General features: G+C 41.5%; 1 protein-coding gene across 5 annotated transcripts in view; it reads right to left on the bottom strand.

Annotated features, from left to right (window-relative positions):
• NRA (nebulin related anchoring protein) overlaps nucleotides 1–12,578 on the bottom strand; it is a 76,511-nt gene extending 63,933 nt beyond the window's left edge. For all 5 annotated transcript variants that reach the window (XM_011716105.2, XM_011716142.2, XM_011716122.2 and 2 more), the window contains exons 1-7: nucleotides 12,331–12,578; nucleotides 11,873–11,967; nucleotides 11,198–11,285; nucleotides 6,017–6,121; nucleotides 2,584–2,688; nucleotides 1,497–1,601; nucleotides 361–465 (exon numbers count right to left, since the gene is read on the bottom strand). In XM_011716105.2, coding sequence (XP_011714407.2) covers nucleotides 361–465; nucleotides 1,497–1,601; nucleotides 2,584–2,688; nucleotides 6,017–6,121; nucleotides 11,198–11,285; nucleotides 11,873–11,967; nucleotides 12,331–12,402 — 675 coding nt within the window. In that variant the 5' untranslated portion in view covers nucleotides 12,403–12,578. The remainder of the gene's footprint in view (nucleotides 1–360; nucleotides 466–1,496; nucleotides 1,602–2,583; nucleotides 2,689–6,016; nucleotides 6,122–11,197; nucleotides 11,286–11,872; nucleotides 11,968–12,330) is intronic.
• Nucleotides 12,579–16,894: the final 4,316 nt, after the last annotated feature.

Here is a 16,894-nt window from a genome sequence, read left to right as displayed (position 1 = left end):
GGTATTAAGCCCGGCATGCATTAGCTATTTATCCTGATGCTCTCCCTCCCGCCAGCTCCCCACCATGGGACCTAGTGTGTGTTGTTCCCCTCCCTGTGTCCATGTGTTCTCATTGCTCAGCTCCCACTTATAAGTGAGAACATGGGGTGTTTGGTTTTCTGTTCTTGTATTGGTCTGCTGAGGATCATGGCCCCCAGCTCCATCCATGTCCTTGCAAAGGACATGATCTTGTTCCTTTTTATCATTCTATTATAAAGATACATGCACGTGTATGTTCACTGCAGCACTATTCACAAGAGCAAAGACGAGGAATCAACCCAAATGCCCATGAGTGATGGACTGGCCTCCCTCCTTTCTTACATCACTTTGAAGCTGTGCCACAGCCTTGCTCCGTAGCAGCTCAGGAGTATCCGCCACCGTGGAGAACCTGGAGATGCGTTCATCATGCCCTCTCTTATATTCCACCTGATGAGAAGACAGTAGAGTCAAGGGTGCACCCACCTCACAGCCTCTGCAATGACCTCTCCCTGTGGCTCTCCTAAAGCTGCACCATCAGGCTACACTCAACGCAAACCTGTGGCAAGTCTTCTGTGGCTTGTTTCATGGGCTCCTCCTCAAAAAGTATCTATGCCAATGTGCTAAGTCCAGGAGTGTGCCAGGGATTGCCACACTCCAACAAATATTAACTTGCTTAATCTCCATAACAATCACATTCGGCAGGACCAATGTTTTTCTCACTTTACAAATGAGAAGCCAATGAAGAGAGAAATTAAGTAATTTGTCTATGGTCACTTAGCCCTAAGGGATAGAGCCAGGATTCAAATTTCAGCATTCTGGCTCCAAAATCTGAGCTTTTAACAAATAAACTTTGCTACTCTTCCGGTGGACCTGACACCCAGTTAAAAATTAGTGTCTTCGGCTGGGCGCGGTGGCTCACGCCTGTAATCCCAGCACTTTGGGAGGCTGAGGCAGGTAGATCACAAGGTCACCATTGTTGCCCTGGCCAACATGGTGAAACCCCATTGCTACTAAAAATACAAAAATTAGCTGGGTGTGGTGGTGGGCACCTGTAGTCCACCTACTCAGGAGACTGAGGCAGGAGAATCACTTGAACCCCGGAGGCGGAGGTTGCAGTGAGCCGAGATTGTGCCACTGCACTCCAGCTGGCGACAGAGCAAGACGCCTTCTCACAAAAAATAAAAATAAAAAATATAAAAATAAAAAATGTCTTCAATGCTAAAGCAAACTCAAGAAATCATGTGGTCCAGGCTTTGGGTGAACTACACAGTCTTCTCTGTATTTTATAGATATGGTCCAATCACCGCACAGAGAATAGTTGACAGGGAAAAGGCAAGAACACAGTTTTCTCTGTAATATGACACCTGTGGTACCTACCTCCCCAAAGCACTCTTTTATTGTTTTTTCCCTAAACCATGGGGGTTCTTTAACGACAAAAATTAGCATAATCAATGGTGAAAAAGCACCCAGACACTCACTTGGCTGGCCAACTGGTTGGCTTTCTTGGCCCTTTGATAAGCAGGTGTGATCATGGCTGGAAAGCTCCCCTTGCCCCTGGGCTGCTCATAGTCTTCTGTATATTCCTGTTGGTCAGAACCAATGTCAGCATGAGAACTGAGATGATATTGAATGACAGCTAAGAAAACTGCAATAAAACCAATGAAACTAGATTTATAAAGTGCTTCGGAAATATTTCAATCACCTGTAATAAATTTAAATATGGCTTATAATTGGCAATTTGAATAAAACCATCAGCACTGAAGAACTCATATTTCCCATGTCAAAGGGGCTCCTCTTCAATGTTCATATCAAAATATGGGGACCTAGCACAACTCAAGGGCTGCCCTTTGACTCTAAGGCCTGTAGGTAACACAGCCATTAATTAATACGTGGGTGACTTTCCTGTAACTCATCTGCTAGCAAGAGTCCTACAGTATTGGAAGTAAAATGTCTCTGATTTTTCCCTTCTGACTTTCTGAATATCTCTGATGATTAGTTTTCCTAATGAGACTTAACACCTTAGCATTTGTATTTCTAGCGTTTTCTTTCCATTTTCTAAAGGAAAAGTCATGAGGACTAACAGTGTTTTCCAAAGTAGATTCTTCAAAGGGTAAGTGTACCTAGAGGTAACTAGGAGGGATCTAGTTACCTAGAGTGTAACCTGTGCAAATGGTTGAGGATTTCCACAATTCAGGCTAAAATTGTCTTCCCTATGTGAAAGCCTGCTAAGATCTCTTACGATTCTGGAGGTCAGTACTTTAAAATGGGCCATCAGGGATGATTCCTTCTGGAGGTTCTAGAGGATAATCTATTTCTCTGCCTTTTCCAGCTTCTAGAGGCCCCCACATTTCTAGTTCCTGCCCTACATGGCTTTGGCCTCTGCTTCTGTCACTGCATCACCTTTCCTCTGACTCTGACCCTCCTGGTTCCAGAGATTAGGACATGGGTGTCTTTGGGGATGATAGCATCATTCTGTCTACCACAATTGTAAAAGTCAAGGAACAGTCAAACTAATTGCTAAGTAATTGCTAAACCAATTCCTAAAGCAATTTCTAGGGTGCTTACCTCACCAAGAGACTTTCGAGCCTCAACCATCCTTACAATTTCGGGGTCTGGCAGAGCTCCTGGGCACCAAGCATTCCCTTCCCTATATCCAGTCCAATAGGCTCTCTACAAAGGAAGCACACGAAGGGATATAAACACATGTCCCAGACTCCCAGTAACACTTACATACATTGTCAAAAGAAGATATTCTTAAACATTATAAACGCCTATTGGTAAATCCTGGGTCTTAGCTAACTGAAATGTTCATTTATTTTCAGGCTAGAAAATGACCTAAGTTTCTAAATAATTGAACTTTCTGAAAACCACTATGTCACAGGAAAATTTGGAATATAACAGCATTTTCTTGCACACCATTGCATCAGGATTGGGTGAGGAGGAGGGGAAATCACTGCGATCAGGTAATCTGAGATTAATCAACATTTTTCAGACAAATGTCAAAAACCTACTACCTGTTACTTGACAACTGACAATGGAAAGAAAAGAAAAAAAAAAAAAAAGGAAAGGCAAAGTTTCTCTTTTAAGATACTCATGACCTACCACCTTGGGAGATAAAACTAACATGAAACAAATAGCAATTAGAAAACAGTTATGGTTTAAGTGTATTGTCTGAGTGATAAGTACAATAAGAATCTTTAAAAAGCAGTCTGTAAGAGATGGGTCCCATTTGGAGCAGGAAGATAGAATTTGAGCTGTACCTCCAGGGCTGAGGGCAATTAGCAGAGGCCAAAGGAGAAAAAATGGCATCCACTCTAGAAGGTCAGTTCCATGAGGGCAGGGATTTTTGTGTTTGGTTCACTAATGCATCCCAAAAGCTTGGAACAGTATGTAGCAACTCATAGACTCAATAATTATTTGTTGAATAAATTCCAGGAATGTGGGCTGCCATGAATAAAAGCATGAAGGCAGTGATGGGCTCAGTACTTAGGACCATAAGGAGCTGGGTTTGACTGGACCCGAGGGAAAGAGATGGGGAGCCAGGTGGGCTGGAGGGGGGCAAGTTGGACAGGTTGGGTAGAGCCAGCCTTTGGAGATCTGGAAAGACAGATTATTCATATATGAAATTACACTCAACCTGACTAGCAATCAGGGACATCTAAATTGAAAAAAGACGCAGATTGTCCAAACACTTATCTGACAATACCAAGTGCTGGTTAGAATGTGGGGAAACAGGCATTCTCACAAACTGCCTTTGGGAATATAAAATGTACAGCTATTTTAGAATGCAATTTGAGCCCCAATTAAAATTTAAAAGGGACATACCCTTTGATCTAGCAACTTTGTTTTTTCATTAGCTAGTCTAGAAAAAAACTCATTTGTGTACAAAAGAGGTCTTGAACAAGAGTGTTCATTGCAACTTTGCAATAGAAAAATTTTTTTTGAATAATCCTGTAATCCTGTCTATCAATAGGATAGTATAGTATTGTACATCCATTCTTTTGTTGTTGTTGTTGAGACAGAGGCTTGCTCTGTCACCCAGGACGGAGTGTAGTGGCACTATCTCAGCTTACTGCAACCTCTGCCTCCCAGGTTCAAGCAATTCTCCTGCCACAGCCTCCTGAGTAGCTGGGATTACAGGCACATACCACCATGTCTGGCTAATTTTTGTATTTTTAGTAGAGACGAGGTTTTGCCATGTTGGCCAGGCTGGTCTCGAACTCCTGACCTCAGGTGATCCACCCACCTCGGCCTCCCAAAGTTCTGGGATTACAGGCGTGAGCCATAGCACCCGGCCTTGTACATCCATTTTTAATGGTGCACCTATGATCCACCCATTCACGATGGCTTAAAAGGATGCTGATATAGAAATATTTCCAAGATATTTGTTGAGTGAAAACTACTTCACAACAATGCATATTGTTTCATGAAAAAAGTATACATTTAATATACTGTAAACAAAAAATAAAATGCTAAGCCCCCTACCCATCAGAACAGACCCCTCCTCTCAGCCAAGGACATTCCAAAGTTAACCTGCAAAACTGGTTTAGGCCACGATGGGAAGGGGGAGGTCAAACATGTCTCATTATACCCACCTCCCTTTTGGAATTCAGGAAAAGCCTACGGACCAGTATTAACACCAACACAGACTTTAAGTCTGATAAGAAATATTTACAATCTATTCTCTCTGAAACCTGCTACTTGGAGGCTTCATCTGCATGATAAAACTTTGGTCTCCACAATCCCTTATTGTAATCCAGACATTTCTTTCTATTGATTTCAGGTTTTTGGTTAATAACTCTTTCAACCAACTGCCAATCAGAAAACTTCAAATCTACCTACAACCTGAAAGCCCCCACTTCGAGTTACCCTGCCTTTCCAGATGGAACCAATGTACACCTCACATGTACTGATTGATGTCTCATGTCTCCCTAAAATGTATAAAAGCAAGCTGTACTCTGACCACCTCTGGCACAGGCTGTCAGGACCTCCTGAGGCTGTGTCGTGGGCGTATCCTTAACCTTGGCAAAATAAACTTTCTACATGGATTGAGACCTGTCTCAGATACTTTTGGTTTATATAACATATATACGTATATAATTTTCAATAACAAATAATACTAGCTGATATTTATTGTGCCTACCACTGTTCCAAGATCTTTTGATCATCACAATATCATTATGTTAGGAAGTGTTTGAAGTTCACCTTACAGATGAGAAAGTTGAAGTAAAGAACGGTTAAATAACTCATTCAAGATCCTTCAATAAATGGTAGTAAACATGTCCAAAAGTAAACTCTAGAAAGACAGATATAGATAGTTTTATTTGCAAATCAAGAGAGAAAAGTCTGGAAGGATGCTACCCACAAGGTTGATGAAAGCGGGTACTTCTACAGAGAAAACTGGAATTGGAGGTGGTGGATAAAGGGTTACCTTTGTACTGTTTGGATCTTTTTTTTTTTACAGTGAGAATAATGCAAATTCTTATGCATATATTATGTGTGTAAATAAAATAAATGGCTAAGGAATTCTGAAGTGATGAGTCTGTCAACAGACAGGGGAGGTGGGAAGAGTAAGTCAGGGATACCCGGGAAGGGTGGAGAGAAGCTGCAGAGAGGACAGCCCAGACGCGGGAAAGAAGCCATCTTGGGAAGCCTCGTAAAGGTCCAGGCAGGAAATGACGTGATGAGAACTGGGAGAGTGGAGAGAAAGGGGTGGAGCTGAGTAAGTGTTGGAGAAAGGAAGGGTAGTCTTCGTTTCAAACCTGGGTGATAGAAATATAGTGGCTGGAAGGGGAAGACAGTGAACCTGGTCTGGGGCAGGTAGAGTTCAGGTGATGTTAGGACACGCTGATTGAGGTCTTCCATAGACAGTAGGAATGACAAACTGGATGAAAGGAAACCTACTTGATTTTCTCTAGAAGTAATAATAATAATACATTCAATTGACATAGTATGTCATTCTTTCTTTTTCCAAACCCACTTACCACTTTTCTCTCACCTCATTTGCCAGGGGCTGCCTGTTAGGTGCACCTTCCTTATCCTTGGATTTCATGTCCCAGTGAAAAACTGATTTAAACTGTTCACCGTCTTCTTGGTCATGGATCTGCACAAGGAAGATGTCGTCAGTGATGTTTCCATCAGAAAAGAGAAAAAAAATAGACAAACAATTCCTAGCTAAAATTGGGGGATTTTGCTCAGTCTCAACTGCAAAGCACTGAGCTACAAGGCACACTGCGCTGTCAGTCTCCCTGTGGTTTCATCCGCACCACCAACCAGGTGGCACATATAGAACACCTGCTGTGTGCAAAGCTCTTTGGAGCAGTGCAATTAAAGTGACCGAGACAAAGTCTTTATAAACCTACCACACAATACAAATTAGAGTAACCTGAGAAAACACTGGGCATTAGAGTAGTGGTTCTTAATTTTAGTCGTGTAATCATCACCCAGGGAGCTTGTTAAAATGCTGGCTCCGCAATTTTGTGTGTCTCACAATTTTACCTGTAACACCCTGATTTGTAATAAACCTTGAGTTAATTTTTACGTATAGATAACTGTCAAGGTTCATTTTTTTTCTGTATAAATACCCAATTACTACAGTACTGTTTATTGAAAAATCATTCTTGCTATGGTAAATTGCAGTGATGCCTTTCTCGTAATTCAAGTGACCATATACATGCAGCCCTATTTCTGGACCTTGTATTGGAGTCCACTGGTCTATTTCTCTCTTCTTGTGCCAATTCTATGCTGAGTTAATAGAGTAAGTCTGCTTTTATAGAGTAAGTCTTGAAATCTGGTGAGTCCTTCAATTTTGTTCTTTGGTTTCTTGGCTATTTTGAAGCTTTGTGTTTTTATATTCGTTTCAGAATCAGTCTGTCCATTTCCACAGAAAAACACCAGGATTTTGAATGGGATTGCCTTGAATGTATAGATTAGTTGGGGGAAACTGACCTCTCAGTAACATCTTCATAACCTTGAGATAGACAAAGATTTCTTAAATGTAAAAAGAACTAACTATAAAAGAAAAAAAATCAGAAGGTCTTAGGTCCAAACTAAGATATCAAAATTTATTAGGTAGGAGGCGGGGCCCAGAAATCTGCAATTTTGGCCAGGCGCAGTACCTCACGCCTGTAATCCCAGCACTTTGTGAGGCCGAGGCAGGCAGATCACTTGAGGCCAGGAGTTCGAGACCTGCTTAGCCAACACAGTGAAACCCCATCCCTACTAAAAATAGAAAAAATTAGCTGAGCATGGTGCTGCACGCCTGTAGTCCCAACTACTCAGGAGGCTGAGATATGAGAATCACTTGAACCCAGGAGGCGGAGGTTGCAGTGAGCCGACATCATGCCACTACACTACAGCCTGGGCAAAAAAAATGAGATCCTGAAAAAAAAAAAAAAAAAGAAAGAAAGAAAGAAATCTGCAATTTTTACAAGCTGAAGTTTAAATTCTTAATTTTAAACATAATGAGAAAACAAGCTCAGAGAAAAGTTTAAACCCAAAGAATTCTTGTTCCCTATCGAGGGCATCTTCTGACATTGACTCTCCACGGTTCCTACTGCTTAATGCTACTTGATGTGTATATTTTAAATATATACATTGAGAGATCTTTACATGCTTTTTCCTTGTATTTTTAAGAAACAAATGAACGTTACATAAACTTAAAGTGGGCTTTTTTTGTTTGTTTGTTTGTTTGTTTACCTACAAATAACACTACCAATATTTTGGGCCAGTTAATTATTTGTTGTGGAGGACTGCCTCAAGCATGGCAAGATGTTTAGCAGCATCCTAGGTCTCTACCCACTAGATGCAATAATACCCCACCAACACCAGTCGCGACAATCAATATGTCCCCAGACAGTAACAAATGTCCCCCAGGTAGGGGTTGGGGGAAACTGCCCTCCTTGAGAACAATGTACTTTAGTAATCAGAAACACATGGCCAAAATAGATATTCTGTCCACTTCTAGAAAGTTATATTTGCTGTCCTCCTTCCCCAGTGCAAATCTACCACTGGGGGGAGGGTTTGCCTCCTCCAGGGACCTTTCTTGAGGTTCATGATTACATCGAGGAAATAGAGGAAAAAATGCCATAAATCTGACCAGTGGGGTAAGGAAGCATGAAGGGCTAAATTTCATCCTCTGAATAGAAAAAAAGCCTAGATGTTTTATTTTTCTAAAAATTCCATTCACACCTACCAAAGAGGAAATTCTATCTTTGCAAATATTTATTTTCCAAAGGGTGACATTTAGGAACAAAACACTGCAAATCAGCTCTGAATGGCAGCTTAAAATCTTTGCTTTTCTCCTTCATCACCATCACTGAAAACTCTCTTTCCTTTTTTGATTTTAGCACTTGAACAATGAATTTGTTTTTTATTCAATTGTCAAAGTCTCTCAGAGATCACAAGGAGGTGAAAGGTAATTCATAGCACACCCTCGGGCAGTTGTAAGAGCTGGGCCCTGTAAGGGACATGGCTGTCCATTTTACTTTGTCCCTGGTGGGCAAGAAGGAGAAAGTGATCTCAGTAGACAACACACACATATACACACACACACCCCATATACACATATATACATACATACGTACATAAACACCATACACACATATATACATACATACATACATAAACACCATACACATATATACACTCACTATATACACATATATACATACCACATACACCTATACATATCCCACATGCATACACATATACATACATACACATATATACATACACACCAAATACATGCATACAATACACATGAACATGTGCACACACATACACATGCACACACATCACATACACATGCACACACATCACATACACACATATAGATGTGTGCGCACACACATTCATACCTACATACACACATATACACACTCCCCAGATGCACACACACATATATATACACACATATACACTGTCATATAGACACAAACAAATACACACACGCAGGCCTCCTGGGAAGCTCACATCACTGTCTGTGGCTGGAAATAAAACCAGCAACAATCCTAGCCTTGCTCCATGTCGGGCCTGTCATACACAGTTAAAATAAAGTGAGTCCACTCCCACTTCAAAAAAAGGAAAATAGTGTGCAACCTGTTGTGTGATTATAAGGTGGAGACATGCCCGCTGTGGCTCAGTTAGAGGGAAAATACAGACATTATGGATCTTTCTGTAGACAGTGTAATAAATGCAAACAGTATTCTGATGTAAAGTACATCTCCTCATACTTTATTTGTCAAATCCTCGCTACACAACTGCAGAAACATCTGGATATTTGAAAACATGAACAAGTGCTTTTGTCTTCTGGAGAGTTTGCCACCCTCTGGGTATATATGAAAGTGAGCCACTAACAAATATTCTAAAGTTAAACAGATCTGGATTTGTGCCCAACCAGCTGGGTAAACTAGGCAGGTTATTTAACCTCTCTGAGCCTCAGTTTCCTCAACTATAACACGATAATATTACAGAAGGCTCTTGTCAAGAACACATGAGATAATATAAATAACTTATCAGAGTGTTTAGCACTCTGTTTAAGTAAGAGCTATATTCAATATTTACTATAATTTCATGTAGCTGCCCTCAGACACCAAGAGATGAAAACAAAGTCCTAAAAGAATTAGGCTTCTCAGTAACCTAGGATTGCTTGTGAATTCTTAAGACTTGTGAATCCCTAGGAAGCAATGATATCTGAGCAACAATTTGAGCCTCCGTTTCCTCATCGTAAAATGGGATAATAGTAGTATCAACTTCATTGGGTTGCAATGTATGTTAAATGAATTAAGTGCTTCCACAGTAAATGCTATATAAGCTTGTTAAATAAAAGAAATAATAAACTCACAATTAGTTCTAAGCATTTAGTGAAAATAAGGTATCTTGGCAGCATGTGTACAGAGCCACACAGCAAGACCACTACCTCTATCTCATATACAGTTTCTTGGGAGGAGGACAGTTGGGCAAGGAAGGGAGTCAGTATGAGGTGGAGCAACATTAGGAAGGGAATCTTGGGTAAAGAGGGATTACTAGAGAACCTTTCACCTCATGGGTAATTTTCTAATTTTAGAAAGCCACTAAAACTTCATCCCACAGAGCAACTTCGTGTGGGCATGGGTTATAGAAGCTCAATGATTCATCATTTTAATAGGTGCAAGAGTTACGCCGATAGCTGGTTATTTGACAAAACTCCACTATTAGATTTTCAAGAGGTTGGATTTGGCAGTGTGGCCTCCATGTTTACCTCCCCATCTCAACTCCACACCTCCTAAACTAAACTTCCTTTCCAAAGGAAAACATCTTTGACCTATTCCCACCCCAAGGGGAAAACAGGCTGTCAATAATCCTAAGTAATGACTGAATTCAGAGAGACTTGCGTGTGAAACTAAAGGTTTTGATTTTACGTGCCAGAATATCACAGGGAAAAGTCAAGATCCTTGTAATATGTTCCAACTATGTAAGCATTATTTTATGTAGTAAGCATCTAGTGTGTGCAGAGCCTACTCTACGAACTGTCATCATTTTATGAAACAGCCTTGAGCTGGTCAAGACACAAAGATTATACTGAAATCAAGGACCTCAATTATTCTATCTACATTATCCTGTATATTGGCCCCTAAAATTGTGGGAGAACAAAGAGTCACATTTGTTACTCAAATGCACTTTACATGTGTATGTGGAGGAAATGGGCAGCTTCACATGCAGACAGAGACACTTAAAAACTTTACACGTGCCTAAGCATTGTTAATGGATATATAATATTTGCACATATTTGTGGAGTACATGTAATATTTCGTTACGTATTAGAATGTATAATGATCAAGTCAGGGTATTTAGGGTGTTTCGCCTCAAGTATTATTTCTATTCCAGCTATTTTGAATTATATGATACTTTGTTGTTAATTGTGGTCACCCTACTCTGCCATAGGACATCACAACATATTCCTTCTTTTATTTATTTAATTTTCTAAGAAATAAAGACAGGGTCTCACTATGTTGCCCAGGCCAATCTCTAACTCCTAAGCTCAAACCACTTGCCTGCTTTGGCCTCCCAAAGTCTTGGGATTACAGGTGTGAGCCACTGTGCCTGGCTAGAACATATTCCTTCTATCTAATTGTATGTTTCTACCCAGTAACCAACCATTCTCCATACCCTCCGTCCCACTGAAAATTAAATAACTTACCCCACTGATGGCTTCTGGGAATGTCCTCACATTTAGATTTAATGGAGTGTGATAGACACTGGTGAAAGTGTTGTTCTTAGGGTTATGGCTACAACAAATAGGTAAAAATCAAAATTAGAAATGTACTTTATCCAAATGATTGAGGGACTATTCTTAAGATTATTTTTAAATAATAATAGTTATTTTTTTAAAAAATCAATAAATATAAAACTTAAAAATTAAGTTCATGATTTTCCAGGCAATGCATCTTCCAGAAAAAAAAAGCAAATCAAATAAAATCAACATATACAACTGAAAGCCTAAATTTAACTGGAAATGATCACTTGAAAACTTCCTAAAGAAAGTAAAAAAGGATTCTGAAATTATTTAAAAGAAAATACTTCAAAGCTCTAGATGCATATTTATGGCCATTATATTTTTCTGCACAATATTTAATCATTTGACATGAGGTTATAGTGGATATATTTGATCTTTTACTTGGAAGAAATTTGAAATTTTGTGTCCATTGCATAAAATCCCACCTTAGGTCTCTTTAATGACAGGATACAAGTGAACACTTTGGGGAAGATATTTCTTGGATTTAACCCCGGGGTATGCGATTTGAACATTTAGTTGGCTCCTTGTTGAAAAACAAATAAAACTCAAGAGGTGGTGGTGAGGGCATCAAACACTTACGCGTGACAGTACGGCTTTTTCTGGTGACTCACAAAGTTATTAACAGACAGCATCATCTTGCAAACTTCACAGTGAAAACAGGCTTTATGCCATATCTAGAAATCATACAGAGAAGATTTAGCAATTACCTTTTCTCCCCCAGACTCAAGGTACTTCTATATTTTAGGGTACAAAAATGAACTTCGAGGATAAAATGGTGATTTAAAAAAATTAAAAACCACGCACTCAGCTATAACAACACTCACAGTTAAATAAATGGATAACTTTTTCTTTTCGAGACAACATAGAAGAAATAGAAATGGGTAGAACTAAATAAAGGTGGGAAAATACAACTTTTTCTTGTGGTTCAAAAAAATTTAACTGAAAATTAAATTTCCATATTTACCTATGCCCATATGTGAGAAGGTCAATTTCCTGTGTTTGTTATTATTCACAAAAGCCAAGAAACGTCTACTGACCTGATCTATACAGCTGATCTTCTCAGCAGGATAAACCCCATACCCACACCTAGAGCAAGCCTGCACATTCATCTCGAAGCCGGAAGGGAGAAGACAAAGATAGGCAACAGGCAAGAAATGCAAGGAGAACCCCCAGTCTAGTTCAAGCCTTCAAAATCCGACGTCTCTAAAATTCCTGTGGGCGCCTCGATCGTTCAGAGTCCAACTTCTACTTTCCTTTGCTGACCTTCTAGTTTGAAGTCAGCAGTTGGATGGTTTTTAAAGCTGCCACTTACTCAAGGGGCTATTTTGGCCACTCACTCAGCACGCATGCGTCTGGGAAATAAGGTGGAAGTATTTCTAGCTGACATGCTTCTCTAAATAGAAAAATGAACTCACAACAGCATCATGTTTATGTGGATAACCAAATCCTGGTGTATGATCAGGCAGCATGGAGTGGTTTAGCACTAGCTGTGATCATGACCCAAGAAAAGAACCTAAAGGAAGATGCCACACCGTCATCCAACGATCAAATTAGAAAAGCTTGCTCTATGCATCCTATGACTAAAGCAGAAAGGCCAGCTCCCAAAAATATAGAAAATAAAATAGGATTGATTCACTCCTTTAAATGGATAAATATCACACTTGAGTTTTAACTTTACCTACCCAAAGTGTTTACAACAGTGAAACTAAACACTTAATAAGGTATCAATTTGTGTTTAGCTTCTACTGGAATGCGAAACTAAAAACAAATGAGAACTCTTGGTGTTTTGACCTCTGTATTTTATTCTAGAATGTTCCAAGAAGGCCTTTGTGCTTGGTCCCCTGCCTCACAGGCCTTAAAAGGGGTAACATGAAGACAGAATCTCTCTTCCTGGCTTTGGGAAGCCTCTCATTGCCTTCAGTCTCTGCTGAAATGTCACCTGATCACCTTATAGAAATACCTGATACAAAGTGGTACCTCACCTGTCCCCACTCATATCTCATTATCTTCTATTACTCTTAGCCTGCTGGATGGTCTTCATGTCGGTATCACAACTGGACATATTACATGTTAATGTTTCTACTTTTAAAAATCGTGTCTCTCCCATCAAAATATGAGTCCTATCTAAACAGGATCCTTGGTCCTTTTTGCCACTTCTATATCCCCCATGCCTAGAACAAGGCCTGGCAATAAAAGGTGCTTCATAAGGATTTATTGGATTAATGAAATAAATTTAATACTCACACCAAAATGCCTATAGAGGTCAGGTATGAAGTCGTAGGTAATGGTAGGAACTTTTCCAAACAGATGAGCACTCACCCATCTGAAGCAGGCAACTGCTCCTCAGTCCCAGCCAACTGTCATCATGAAAGAATCAACATCCCACATTGCCAAATAATCTGATTTTTCCAGAATATTTTCCAAATATTCTGAGCACATCAGAAGTCTGCATTTACACATGAAATTTCTCTTTTTGTATATAAAACAATATAACAGAGTCATGGGCAGAATTTGGCCAGCAGGTTATCAATTTGTGACCTTGGCCCTAAATGCTCTGAGGTTAGGCTGGTGTCCCCAGGTAGGGTGGAGTGAGATCAGTAGTATTTTGGGTTGTGTTGAGATAGCCAGGGGGTAGGAAGAAGCTCTAAAGCCAATGAAGAAGAGTAGGGTTCAAGTTCACATGAGTATAAGGGGAAGGCCGAGTCTCAGGTTTTCCCACATGGGGCTAGAGGCTCTCTCAGCATGGGAAGGGGACTCAAAGCAGGGACTCCAGGCTCAGCAAAGACTCCCACACTGAAACGTGATCAGGCAGGAGGGCTGCCACCAGCCTGAGCAAATGAGAACAGCAACAGGCACAGCACAAAGACCTGCAGGGTTCCCTGGTTGTTATGCTCTGCACCAGGCTTCTGGGGTGGGGTGGAAGCTCCAATAATCACTGAGAATGAACCGTACCCCAGTCCAGAGGGCTGAAGAATCGGGGGGATTTCATTTTAAAAAGAAGCTTGCAACATTCCTTCTCTGCCTAACCTTGTGATTGCAATCTGTAGCCGTTACGACGGGTTGGTCACATTTGTGAACACAAGAATTACAAAATGCAAGATGCTAAAGTGGATTTGTACCATCACTTCTGATTTATTAGACATTAGAAATTGCTAGGAGAAACAAACCCATAGAACTAGAAATGGGACAGTTTAAGGAACTAGAAGTAAACACTCGTTTCTGGGGCAAGTCAAACACAACCTTCACTGCGTAGTCGGGCCTTGGTCGGTTCACACCACCCTTCTCATGTTATGTATAGCCCCTCCCACTCCTTGGCCTAAGCCCCTCCCTCGACTCAGGGATTACAGCAGGCCATCCAAGCCAAGCCAGTGAGCACACCACGTTCCTTTGACCTTAGGAGTTGGTTCAGACAACATCAGTGTTAGCCTGGGTTGTCCAGAAAACAGAACCTGTGTCAAAGACTTATATGCAAGGACTTTATTCAGAAGTATAATCCAGGGAGCAGGAGTTAGAAGGCAGGAAATGCAGGGCAGGGAACAGTCAGTATCAGGGTTGTTCTCGAGGGGGCCACCAGCTGGTATAAAGTGCATTGAATGGCTTGACCATCTTTCAAGGGGCCATATAAACAACCACTTCTCAGGAACATCTACTAGACGAACGGAAGGGCCCTGTCTCCCATTGGTGAAAGGTTTGTGCCATTGGCTGTTAATGTCCATGCTGTGTATGTACACAGGGAGTCCCATGGAATCTCACACCTCAATATCAACAGGAAAACACCAAGGGCAGCAGAAGGCCAAAGACACTGTTGGTTGTGCCCACGTGAAGATGGCCAGAGCCCTCACAGAGATAGTGGCCACTACCGAAGCTGAGCCGGCTCAAGTAGGCAAAGGCCCTATGGAAGGTGAGTCTGAGTGAATCTAAAGCAGCCCTTCCCGGTGTCTGATGCACTGTGCTCTCAGCCTAGCTCTGGACTTGGGCTTGGTGCCGGTGAGCTGGAGCCAGATCTTGCAGAGCCCTGTGGAGCCTTGATCTGGGAGCTTTGGCCCACACCACCCCACATTGCTCTGGCTTTTTTTAAGTCTTGACTCATAGGGAGCTTTTTGTTTCACATTAATGACTTTTATGTTCAGTATGTGGGCAAGTGGTTTCCTATTGAAAGTTAAATGTAGTCCTCCTTATTTACCTCTTTTCAATTTCATCCTATTGATGGTGGTCGCCTTGCTTTAGCCAGTTGAGGTCTTTTTGGACTTGGATTGAGTCATCCAGGATATGAGGTAATCCTGTCTAACTCTGCACCATTTCCAGGGCCCTCCAGGGCTGTGCATATGAACAGGTTTTGAAACTACAGAGAGATGATAAGAGATGTGAAATCAAGGGACAGCTGCTGACCCTTCATTCTGTCACTGTCACTCAGATTAGACGGAAGGTGTTCCTCCCATGCTGGGGGTCTGTTCCTGTTTTAATTTTGTTTTCCCTCTCAGCAAGGACTTGGGCACAGGGAAGTTATTTGGGAGGTGGTCCCATGAGGCAGGAGTGAGGGTTTAAGGCAAATGAGCCAGGGAAAAGAGAAGAGTCAATAAAGAGCATATTCTAAACTAGATATTATACCACTGTTAGCACAGTCTTGCTGGGGACACTCTGAAGATTTGTGTAGAATGTGCCTCAGAATGATGTCACTGAAAGATGGTGGGCTGGGACACATCCACTCAACTCATCCCCCATTGGTTGAGGGCAACTGTCAGGGTCATTAACTCCCCTATACCTTTAGAGGAGACCTCTTTGCCCAAGCTTAATGGACTTAGGCAGCTTGAAGAAAGCCTAGAGGCAGGGAAGTGGAGGGTCACTGCTGCGGGGGTGTAAGGAGGGACTGGTGACATGCATGGAGATAACACCGGTGAGCAGAGGGGATGTGATACCAGGTACCCCCAGAGTGGGTCACTCAAGGAAACTGGCAGTGGACAGGGTAGGAGAAAGTGCTTATATGAGATGCACCATGAACTCTTACTGTCCTGCTCTTTCAGGCTGATGGTGTCAACTCTGTTCCATCTGTCCACTCCCCTGCACTGTACAGTGCTGCGTCGACACACTTGGGGTGGAGAATTCAGAAAGCAGGGTCTTGTCTCGAGCTCTCATGCTTTCCCAGGTCAGACCTGCCCTTGCTCACCACCCTCACCCCTATCCTTGGGGGCTTCCAAGTGTCCTGGGAGAAGTTATTGGGGGTATTCTCCTGGGGTAAAGTCCCACGGGTCCTGGCTGATGGGGGGTCAGTGAGCTCAGACTGAAGTTCTTCTGTGCAGTCATTAAGGCCTGAGCACTAGATGGTGGTAACCTTAATTAGGCAAGGAGCTCTTACCACCCTAGGGAAACCTAAACATTGGTGAGGTTACCTAATGCCCAAACTTCACTCTGAGAGGTTGAGCAAGTGATCTGTTGGTTTATAGAAACTGTACTGCATCCAGGAAAATTAGAGAAATTCTACATCTCCTCAAACCTAAATCTGGCTTGAAACCACTCTTTGGTTTAAAGTTATATATTAGTCAGGGTTATTCAGAGGGACAGAGCCAATAGGGGATATACACATGTGTGTGTGTATATACATAT

The sequence above is a fragment of the Macaca nemestrina genome, chromosome 9, assembly GCF_043159975.1.
Source record: "Macaca nemestrina isolate mMacNem1 chromosome 9, mMacNem.hap1, whole genome shotgun sequence".
Classification (NCBI taxonomy): Eukaryota; Metazoa; Chordata; class Mammalia; order Primates; family Cercopithecidae; genus Macaca; species Macaca nemestrina.
Note: the sequence above shows the minus strand (reverse complement) of the source record. Positions and strands in the feature narration are given on the sequence as shown.